This window comes from Patagioenas fasciata, chromosome 2 (assembly GCF_037038585.1).
Source record: "Patagioenas fasciata isolate bPatFas1 chromosome 2, bPatFas1.hap1, whole genome shotgun sequence".
Taxonomy (NCBI): Eukaryota; Metazoa; Chordata; class Aves; order Columbiformes; family Columbidae; genus Patagioenas; species Patagioenas fasciata.
In genome coordinates this window covers 42,985,045-42,997,070 of record NC_092521.1, presented here as the reverse complement: position 1 = coordinate 42,997,070, position 12,026 = coordinate 42,985,045, and the positions used below count along the sequence as shown (strand labels likewise).

General features: G+C 33.8%; 1 protein-coding gene across 7 annotated transcripts in view; it reads right to left on the bottom strand.

The window, feature by feature from the left end:
- Positions 1-522: 522 nt before the first annotated feature.
- Positions 523-12,026, bottom strand: part of RB1CC1 (RB1 inducible coiled-coil 1) — a 76,985-nt gene continuing 65,481 nt past the window's right edge. For 6 of the 7 annotated variants that reach the window (XM_065830810.2, XM_071804111.1, XM_071804109.1 and 3 more), the window contains 8 exons: positions 11,789-11,897; positions 11,430-11,670; positions 9,356-9,407; positions 7,964-8,011; positions 4,970-5,028; positions 4,108-4,244; positions 2,516-2,586; positions 523-2,157 (listed from right to left, as the gene is read on the bottom strand). In XM_065830810.2, coding sequence (XP_065686882.1) covers positions 2,080-2,157; positions 2,516-2,586; positions 4,108-4,244; positions 4,970-5,028; positions 7,964-8,011; positions 9,356-9,407; positions 11,430-11,670; positions 11,789-11,897 — 795 coding nt within the window. In that variant the 3' untranslated portion in view covers positions 523-2,079. The remainder of the gene's footprint in view (positions 2,158-2,515; positions 2,587-4,107; positions 4,245-4,969; positions 5,029-7,963; positions 8,012-9,355; positions 9,408-11,429; positions 11,671-11,788; positions 11,898-12,026) is intronic. The other variant, XM_065830811.2, reaches the window with a different exon arrangement.

The following is a 12,026-nucleotide window of genomic DNA, read 5'->3' as shown; positions in this document are numbered from 1 at the left end:
CGTTGCTATGCAGATCCATTGCTGCTACTCAAGGAGTAACTGTCCTCCCAGAAATGGAAGGACTCAGTGACTCTTAGCTAGGCCTGGTAGCTTCTGAGAGACAATTAGTCCCCAAAGGACACATAATATTCAAAGCAGTAGGAAGATTATCTGAGGCTGAGGCAAAACGTTTGTCATTGGGGTAAAAGGTTTCTAAACACTCAGCATATTAGAAGGAATGAATCCTGCTGTACGTGCACATTCTTAAAGCACTTGTGACTCAGTTGACTAAGGGACAAGACGGCATCCAAATAGGAGACAGAACTGAATTCCCAACTAGTTGAACATCAATGATAAAAAAAAAATAATGCATCACGATTTTTTTGCTTTAAACTTGTTCTATAGATCTATGCTATTTACATATTTGACACTGGGAGCACTTTTTTTTTCTAAGTAATTTTAAAATAAGTCAGTACATCAACTAGCAAATCTAACAATCAGGCAAAAATAAACTTGACAAAATGACATTCTGTTTTCCAGAGATCAATTGTTTTAAGATTTATTTCATCAAAGGTGTGATACAATTACAAGCCCATGCATTTCATAAAAATCTGAACTTAAAATTGTTATGTAACAAAATTTTAAATAAAGCATATACAGAAGTTTCTGAGTATTCAAGTGGACTGGTTAGTCTGGAGGAATATTATTTGCAACATATGGGCAGAAGCATTGACATTTTCATGTGATCTTTTCTTTATCTCTTTTACTCCTACACTCCACACCTTCTGAAGATAAATCACAGTTCAATAACTCTACGGATTAAGTCCTAGACATAAGCTCCCAGATGAATCCTGAGTTTCACTTTCCGTTGGCTACACATTTATAGTACATCTTTTCATACTGTTATTAAAAAAATAAAGTAAATTAGACTAAATTTTTAAGATGCAGACAGTATAACTAGTTTGAAAAATGTCATCAGTTTAACTTGCTGATAAAATTAGTATCTGTCTACTAAAATTCTTCTTTATCGTTACAAGGTAATTCTTGTAATTCCTGAATGCTGTTGAATATTAATGCCTCTTTAGAAAATTTAGGTATTTCTATGTAATGAAACTGCAGAGAAATCAGAGAGAAGTTGCAACAGACTGACATAAAATAAATATTATAGATAGTATTTAAAGGCACACAAATACTTCGAACACATACAGTTTCAAATCTTTATTGTTTTAAAATTCTACATGTCTTTTACAATTACAATAATTTGTTACTTAAATGACTCTTGTATGGTTAATGTACAATGAGTTTTTTCCTGAAACTCAACCATGAAATACAATTTCATCAATATGATTTTTCTAAATAGATTAATACAAGATTTCTGTTTTGCTGGGAAGAACAAGTGCTTCACGTTGAACAAACAGCACACGTGTCTTCCCTTCAGAATCTGTGTGATCAATCCATCGAAAGTGCTTTTGAAGATTGCAGATCTAACTGTGACTGATTTTCACAATCAGTCCATCAAATTACACGTTTTTTCTTTAACGTTAAAGAGCATTTTCATGTAATGAAACGAGTTGCAGTAGTTATTTTTATTCATCTACTGAGGCAAACTCATGTTGAAGAAAAATTATATGATTATCTGCATGCAATGAACACTCCTCTTTAAATAGTTGATGAATTTTACACATATAAAGAATCTGTTAAAGAGTGCAAGTACTTTGATAATGATTTCACAAAAGGACGTATGCTGGTAATAATGGTAACTAACATTTAACATCTAAATACAAGCTAATGTATATTTAACAGGCAATTAACATGGCTAACAAACCATGTTTCATGTGGTTGCCCTTTGAGAAAATGAACTCATTTGGTCCACACTCCTAAAGTTATCTGGGTAAAAAAATTGGTACAATTAGGGCCAGAGTTTTTGATGAAATCCTTGTTTCTAAAATGTGACCTGTTAAAAAGTAAAAGCAGTACATCAATGACGTATCTTGTCACATGACCTCAGTATAAAAAGATGGCCTGGTATTTGGAGCGATGAACGAGCACTGAAGGACAAGTCAAAAAAGAACGGAGACAGAACGAACTAAAATTTTATTGTTATACTTTCTTGTTCCAAGGTACTGCTTTCACTCTGTAGAATTTTGTACCCAAGGGAACTTTAAATCTGTTTTGTGCCTACAAAAGAAAAAAAATCAAATTACATTAGAAATGTGGGATTACTCCTGTGATTTTTATGTTTTTAAGCAGATACTAATCCCCACCCCTCAGTATTTATGAGACCCTTTGGAGTTTGGCAAGGTTCAGGGTAATATGAACACAACTACCCAAGGCACTGCTTCACGTAATTCTTTTTTCTAGTTCCCCTTCTCTTGCTGTTCACTGACTAAAAAAACAGAGCAGGAATTGAAGAATCTAAGATAATTTTCATTTCTCTTACTATGTAGAAACTACTTTTCAAAACTGTTACAAACATTAGATGTGATTTTCTTCTCATCTAATTTTATCAGCTGATTTTCCATTCCAATTTCCTTACCTTTTTTGCCTGGCAATATTCCTTTTCCATTACTTTTCCTAGCACCCAAGGTCTCCTAGATGCACCTGAAGCTAAAGAGACAACATATTACATTCAATATGGTTAAAGATTATTTGCTAAAAGGATTTAACTGAAAGCAGAAATTCTTAAAAAAACCTTTTTAAAATAAATTAATACAAATAAAGTAAGTTCCAATGTTGAGATAGGTCACTGGCATTTTTAAACAAAAACTTTAATTTTTTCAGTTTAAATTTTGTTTTCAAAGTTAACATTAGAGAAGACAAAAGCAAACCAAAACTGCCATTCACTTAATGATTCAAAACTATTCTAATTAACTCAGTTCAACCTTTTGGACTGATTTAAAGTGAGAATTTCTTAAAGTATTTCAAAGGATAGAAGGGCCATTATTGACCTTACTGAAACATTCAATTATATTTGTGTATTAGTGATGGAAATTAGTTATTCATAAATAATAATTTCAAAGCCCTGCAAGCTTGCTAGTTTTGGTTCAGTCTTTGAGAGCAGCCAATACTGCTCAGAAAGGAGAAAAGTGAAAAACCTCAATAATAAACCGACAGGTCAAAATAGCAACAGTGAGCATAAATATACTTCCAGTTTGTGTCCATTTCTGTAACGGCAAGGAGACATCTATTTGTCTTGTATTCCAAGAAATTTTCTTTGCACTTTACTATCGCTAATCACAGCATGAAGAAAACATCAAAAAAGATGGAACAGCTCACATATGAGCTGCATAATGCTGAAATAAATCCTTTTCTAAACATGACTATTTAAGACAACTTGTATCTAGTGACTAGATTATGAGCCACTTGAGAACCAGAGCTTAAAATTTCAACCATTCAAGATTAATCTCGCTATTGATAATGGAGCAGATTCTGCTTTACTGCACACTCCCTACAAATCAGTGCAAAGTATTCATATCTGGCCTGAATGCTCTACAACTAATATCTAAATTACAAATAAATTTCAGTTTTTTTGAATTTGCTTGTCTGAAAGACTTCATTGATCTAACAAAAATGCTGAGAAAGATGTAGGGTTATTTTTTCTTTCATTTGCAGATTGAAAACTTCTATACCCTGAAGATAAAACACAGTAGAGAAACCACAAAGTCCTCAACCAATTTCAGTGTTGTCAAAGCATTAAACGTGCTCTTAATGCAAGCAAAGACAACCTATGATAGCCTAAATCCCTGACACTTAATACTGCAGGTGGATTGATACAGAATTATTAACTAGATATGCACATGTTTTCCCCATAGACAGGTTAACATACACTGGGGGTGTGTACAAAATTGGCATCTCTCTCTTTTTTCTTTTTTTTACAGCTTACTTTGAAGACCCAGTTATTTTTCCCAGCTATTAACATCCATATACATTTCTGATGTAAAATATTGTGCCTTGAAAAATGGTTAGTGTCAAAAGAAACAGCGAAAGCTACAAAGCTGACAGCTAGCTATATTACATGCTCCTCATATTTATTACATATGTATTTATAAAACTGCTTACTAAATGTTAGAAAGTTACGAGTATTATTTGTAGAAGGAGAAAATAATTGGAAGTAAATCTGACACTTACCACACTCACCTGGTTTGAGATCCAGTGCAGCAAGAGATTCTGAGTGTAAGAAATATAAGGTTGGACTAACAGTAAACAATACATAGTTGTCATGCCTTTCATCCAAGATGATGAGAACCAAATCACCAACCTGAAAACTGGAAGAAAAACACAAGGAATTTAACTAAAAAAAGAAAAAAAACAAAGCAGCTTAAAACTACATTAATTATATGACATTTTTTTTTCCCTCCGAGTACTGCAAGGGCTGAGACTTAGTTGAACAGCAGCACAGATGTTTGTACTTCTTATGCCAACTCATATACATTTTATATTTTCTGAAGTCAACAAAAAACTTCACTTCGACTTCTAAAAAGTGTTTTTGAAACGTTTTTGTACATCCATCAGCTTAAACTATTGTTTTTGAAAGGACTGTTTTGCTTCAAAATATAAACAGAAACACTTAACAAAATACTAAGGTTTCAATTTTATATTATTTTTATTCACCAATATCTATGGTAATGATTGTAGCAATGTTTACAACTAATGTTTTAAACTGAAGTCAGATTGAACATGGAAAAATACAGCAAAATATTTAAGTCCCATGAGGTACTATCCTTATGAATTGTGTCAAGAAAGGCACAGAATTCAAAAGAGCCATTGACATACAGAAGCCAAAGAGGCATTGTTTTTCTTTTAAAAAAAGGGTTCATAATATTTGCTTTATGCCCAACGGGGCTGTCAATAACTGACAGCTAAACTATAAAGATGACCTATGCATCTTTTCACCACAGAGGAAGAACAGAAGAATTGCAACATTCCATAACTACATACTTATTACTGAAGGCACATTCATCTGTTTACATGAAAATTAACATGTACTTACTCTCTAATTGCTATTTTTTCAGAATGTCTTGAAGACACTGATGACATGCTCTGGGACATCTATAAAAAAGAGAAAAGCTATACAGTACTGGCAAGTTATGATGAAATGTACACTGCAGGTAACAATACGGTTAAGATAAATTACTCATTACTGATTTCAAACAGTGTAAATTCTTGCAGATCTTTTATCAACTTCAGAAAACATTATACCTTTCTGTCATCCTGTTGTGTAGCAGGTTTGGTTAGTTGGTTGTGGTTTTGGTTTGTTGTTTTTTTGTTAATACACACCTTTGACTGTGAAACTTCTTACACAACTGACATTTTATTATTTAAAACCAAGAAGTGCTTTCCAGATCAGTGCCAGTGAAGATTTGTTCTAGCAGACAGAAGACCTAAAACACAGCTGCACACTCCAACAAAGAAGCCACTGGCTTTCTGAAAAAGGCTGTGGGTAAAACATGTTTATTGCCATTAAACTATGGACGTTGAACTTGATTTGGTCTCTCAGTTTTACTAAGGACAGTCATGTAATCTGAAGTTTTTTGTAGTAGATGGAGCAGCACTCCCTGGAATAAAACTGGATTCAGACTTACTAAGACCAAACAAAGGTTCAATTACATAAGAATGTGGACATAATTCTTATCTCCTATATGCACTATATCTGCCTTTGAATTTGTCTAAATTAACTAATGCTGGCACATGAAGCAACAGAATAAAGTAGATTGAAAAATGAACAGAAGTGTACAAACACTTTCTACAGTAACTGTGACAGCAAGAAATGAAAACGGGTAATGCTACTTTATATCTGCAAAGGGATACATAGCACGCATACAGGCAAACAGAAAAGCTAATGTAAATATATACATTTTGTTACCCTTTGGTGACTTCCTTAGAGAATGCATAATTGCCCTGTAGAAACACTGAATAAAGGTCTTGCACTTTTTCCATAGGTTCCTGCTTCCTGGACTATTTATACATGCCATTCAAATCTAGATTACTCATATCTGAAGTTCAGCACATGATTCTTCAGCTGTTCTTGTTACCTACAGCATATTTCCTATTTTCAGTCTTCTCACCCACTTCCCCGGAAACAGCACCAGCCCATCTTAACATGAGCTTGAAGACTATTCACAGCTGGCTTCCTTCATTCCTTCAAAGAAGGAGTTCAAATTGAATACAGTACAATACAAAAATCTCTCAAGTTCTGATGACATTTTCAGCAGTTTTCTTTATGGAGCCCAATCTTAGATTTATTTATTTATTTATTTTTAATTAGAGACTAGATTTCTTTTACTTATTCACACTGTACTTCTCTTGTTTGAAAAAGTTGCAGCTAACAAGAAAATTGTCAAATTCCTGAACAATGTAGGGAAATTATGTGCAAGTGCCTGAGAGCTCCCTTTAGATGTGAAGATCAGAGTTTTTCTGTTTTTTAAAACTGAAATAAATGTTAAATTAAAATGCAAACTAGCTTGATTTCTGTGTAATTAATTTATAGTTTCTAAGAAAAAATGGAAAAACTTAGAATATTATGAATATTTACATGAAAACTCAGTACACTATATTTATTACTAGAGTTCTAATAGACTTTAAATAGAAGAAAAGGTTACATTTCTCAATAACTTACCTAAAACAACAAAGAATCCTATAATAACATTCCTCATAGTAAAAGGAAGCCCTTTTTATCGTTTATTGCTTGCGGAGGCAACCCACAAGTTTTGTTGCAGAAGTCAGTGACCTAAAAATTTTTTCTTTTATTGTGCAGAACCCCTTCTGGGTTCCTTATCTGAAGTACCCGGATATAAATGAATATTGGTATTTAAGTGTTGATGTATACTTCTGTTTTAGAAGCATATTTGGAAGCAGGAGGGGAGAAAGGAGGATGAAGAGATAATAAATACAAATAGTTTATTTTATCTATGAAATGACCAATTTATAAGGAAGAAATTGAAAAGATATGTCCCTATGCCCATTTAGAAACCAACTTTGAATTGCTTTAGACACCAATGAGCTACTAAGTTCTCCTACATGGCACTCCATTGACACTCTGAATAAAAAATCCCTTTTACAAAATATGCTTTTAGATGTTGTACAGTCTTTTCTTCGGCCCTGCACTAGCAGGGTTATTTTGTACAAGTTTTAATGTGGAATGGAATGTGTTTGAAAAAAATTGCAATTTCATATCTAAATATATTATATAGTAAATCTCAATCCTATCCCAGACAGAAAAATGGGAGTAGCTTTTCAAATACTTTTATTACAAAATGTAACTTGTAAGTACACAGATATTAGTTCCTACCAAACTCCTAGATATCACCTGTCACCTGAAGAAAGTGAGAACTATAGCCAGTCCAACCAACAGACTACCAAAGATGTGTTCGTTTCCCATACACAGCAATTTTTTTAAGACTAAAGGTTGAGACCTGCTAGCAAGGATAAACTGTGGATAAATGAATAAATAAGAAAATAAGGATCCACAGTGCAGGAATCAAGGGAACTCTGTCACTATATTGTTTTTCCTTCCATAGGAGTTGACTGTTATTTGAAGGTTTAAGACAATGGTTGTTTGTAGTTCCAGTTGCTAAAAGTCTCACACCTTTCAAATATGACGGGTGCAGTTTTCCAAAAACAATCTCTAGGTTATTGCTAACACCTCTAGTTATACATATTGTGCAGGAATATTTACATTCTTGTAAACCAGCCTTCAAACTACCGTTGCTGAAAAACTGAGCCATGGTGCCACTGGAATTAAGTGCCTGCACACCAACTCTGGATGGTCTCTGTTCTTTGGGAAAAAGTCTCTTTCTCTGAATCTCTTCCATTAGAAGACTGCTAAGTTGAGGTATCCCTGAAGTTATCAGGTTACTTATTTGTCACTTGCCTTAACGCCTAATAAGTTAATAAAAATCACATTTTTAGATTTTAATAAACATAACATTTGTAAGCTTTTCTTATTTTTCATGAGACTTAAAACATGCATTACACAAATACTTACCAATCGTTGATTTAATCTCTTATTTTCCTCTTCTTTCAACTGCAAAGTCTGAAAGAAAAACTTGATTAGTTAATATACTTCACACAGTATAAACATTTTCAAAAAGTTTTGATATGACCACAGCCAAACTACTTATAGAATATACCCATTTACTACAGCCTTCAGTTTTAAAACAATATCAAAACATCTTTCCAAAGACATGTAAAAAGTGTGGCAATTACCACAGTGCTACAAAACCAACTGCTGAGCTGTGTTTATCTCCATACTCATCCTTGTCCTTAAGTTAGAAAAACATTTCACTAACAGTACAGCAAAAGAGATGTAATATGTTACTATTTTACACCTTTCACTTGTGACAAATCCTTTGTAAGCAGATGACAGAATAAAGTATGTAAGCACTGCTAGTCAGAAACATCCAGACACTTGCATCATAAAGTGCCACAATCCATTAAAAGAAAAACATTCCTGGTCTTTAACTGATCACAGATATTTGTCTAAGTGATCTTAGAAAGTTGAAAGGTAAAGACACTTTGTTTTTGTTTTGTTTTTTTTATAAGTCAACTTCGAAAAGACAAGAAAAATGCAACTAGAACGAAGTTAGACACAACCGGATAGTTAAAAATCACTAGAATCTGAAATATTCCAGTCTAACTGTTAAGGGTTAATCTAGCCTTTTACCAAGAAAAACAACTTTTATTTTATCAAAAAGGTTCAGTTAGTCAGTGTACAATGAAAGCTATGCTCAATTGTAACAGAAGTGAAAATTTGAAGTATATATCTGTGAGAATCAGGGGGGTGAGGGATAAACTTAAAATTCTAGCCTGTAGGCAGATGACAGTTACTTCAGAAAACTGGAAGTTCAAGCACTTTCATAACAAGTGCTATTTCATTTTTTATAGAAGCAATACTGTCAAGATGATAACGCACTCCAGGCAGAATTAAAATTATTTAAGTAGCAGCAGCTTAAGTGGAGAAATTACCTGTTTCCAAAAGAATCAGGTAAATCAATTTTAATTCCTGTTCAGCTGCTTTGGACACCTTAATTCCAAAAAAATAATCAACATTTTTCGTGTTACAGAAATCCCCCAGATCAATGACCTGTCGTCACTCCTAAGAAACATTACACCTAACTCATACATACTGAAGCCCACATAAACAGAATAAGCAAACTTTAAGCTAGGTCAAGTATAATGTATTAGTACTTATTTTTAATTACTTTAACAAATTATACTGATCTGAAATGAACACAATGAAAAAACATATCCTGAAATTATAATTAGATGCCTTGCAGATATTGTATTGCATCAGAGTATATAACTGACCACAGCACAACTTCACAAATACATATAAGTACTTAGTTGTAATGCTTAACATCACAAACAATCTACTCACTCTTTCTAACAACATTATCCTCTGTTTTTCTTCAGACATAGGGACATTTTCGCTAAAAGAGAAAGAAGAAAATGCAGAGGGTAAAAATGAATTTCTTTTTTCCATGGCCAAAAATTGTATTTTCCATCCCCTAATCTTCACTCAGTGATGCGTGCCGTGTATTTACTAGCACAGAGGGAATAGCACAGAAAGATACCTTTAGAATCACCATCAACATTTCTGGCAGGTTTTTGGGGATTTTTTTTCCTTTTTTTTTTTTTTTTTTTTTCCTTTACACTCAAGGAGCTTCTTTGCTGCAACAAATCAGCAAATTCTCAGTCACTGATTAGTTTATGAGGTTACATGGGGCCATTCCTGCATATTTTGCATGATTTTCAAAGCATCAGGATGAAAGATACAGCTCCAAATGCTTTGGCAGTTAACCTTTGACATTGTGGTTCAGCTCTGCCACATGGTATTTTCCTATTCTTTGTAGTTTAAAGGTCCTGGCACTCTCCGGTAGAGAGACACTAATGTAAATTTGCTAATTGTGACCATTTATCTGTGAGATAAACTGAGTACATACAATTAAAATATATTTCGAAAGGCAGATTAATAGGGAAGAAACAATATCTTTTGTAGTTCAGGCTGATTTGGCTGGGAAAAGAAAATGGACAAGTTTTTGGACATTATAGTCCATTCATCTAGTCTAACAGAACATGCTATAAATCCAAGCAAAATGCCAAGTAGAACTAACAGATTATAGTTAAACCATGCTAATAATTACTTCATTTCAGTTAAAAGGCTGTTTAGCTCTTTCTCTCCCAGTAATCAGTTCTGAACGTATTCTCATAATGTTCTAAGCATGATAACAGCAAAGTAAATAAAAGAAAATACATCTGCAATAGGCTGGATTCCTGACAACCACCAACAGGACAACTTTGTACCAGTCAGAATTGTTTAAGTTCAGAAGACTTCGGAGTCATGTACTAAGACCAGATCACAGTCTGCTAGCTTCACGTGTAGACTCCTAACTTACTAGGCAAGGCATTATATGCCAATAACAAAGTGCACTGCTATTGTAGGGCACCCAAAATAGAGAATACAGTAAAGCTGATAACTGCAAAAAGACTCTCAGTTTTCCTCTGATCTCTACAATCACCTGAGTATTTCAAGCACAGCTTCAGAAAAGTACCTGCAAACTAGCCCTTGCCTAATTAAACCTCCATAAAAAAGGGTGATAAACAACTAAATGCCTGTGATGTTAACTTATTATTATTTGAATCTGTTGTAAATCCAGATTATCAACCAGATGTAAACACAAACAAACTAATCTTAAGTGAGAAGTTTATTTTGAAGTATGTAAATTGCTTGCCCTGGTTATTTTCCTGAAGTAAGAGTTTAAATCATTGCAGTTCGTCCCCAATCCCATCACACCTTCTAGTAAGTCAGCAGTACCTCACAGCTGACATACTGATGATTCAGAGATTATATAAACAAAGGGATGCCAAATACCTGTCTTTCTGTCCAATAATACAAAACAGCTACCTATCAAGGCCACTTAATCAGTCTCAGTCCCATTACTCATTTTGAATACTGAGGATTCAGCCTAATGTCTACCAGGCATCCTATCGCCCCTTCCTCTTTAGTGAGGAATGTCATTATTCTATCTTACAGCAGGCATGTACACCAACAATCAAAGATTTTTGTTTGTTTGTTTTTAAATGAGAGCCAGCCACTCTTCAGAAGATAGGTCAATAACATGTAGCCACCCAGCTCATTCTAGGCCACTGTTAAAGTTGTTGTTCTCCCATTTGACTAACATTTCATATACTTGGGTCTACTTTTTTCATCTCATAATTGGGAAGGCCCAGTTTCACCTTTAAGGTGCATACTTCTGAGTAATCAAAAACACATTTCTAATGATTGTGACACCACAATTGTATGCATAATTTTAAAATAATATTTTTAGCACGAACGTCAAAGTCAGAAAGAATGTTAAACGTGCTCATTTGTACTTCACAACACCCTACAGCATACATTTAAAGAACAAGACCATGCTTTGTGTGTTTCTATCACAATAACCCATACTTACTGCACAGCCATCATACTGGTTTCCATTGTGGAGTCCATTCTCCCTTCAGCTGCAATGTCAGACACCAGTCTGTCAGTGTCAGTGGGAATATCAGCTGCACAGGCTCCACAAGCTTCTGAAGCTGCTGCTGAGTAGGTTGATGGAGAAAAATTACTACTTCTCAGTTTGTTAACTTCTTCTTCAAGCTTTTTCTTCTCTTCAAGTAAGCGAGCTCGATCTTCAGAAAGTGTTTCAATCAAATCTATGATAAGTAAATAAAAATTATTTTAATAACAGCAGCACTAAGGATCATAACCAATCTGAAGCAAATGGAATAGTCCTAACAGAAAAATTGAATACTTTTTCAGAGCTTTGCTTACCCTTATCCTTTTCTTGTTGTTGTGTTAGCATTTTTAATTTGTCGCTAAGATCATTAATTATGTTTTCTTTTTTCATTTTTTCTCTTGCCAAAACGGTGTTAAAGTTGGTCTGAAAACAGAAAAAAGTATTACTGAAATAAGAAATGCATTGTATAAATGTAATATATTATATATCACAAGAACAAAAAGTACAAAAGACGCACATTTGAGTTACTTAAGTTATAATTAAACAAGGAAA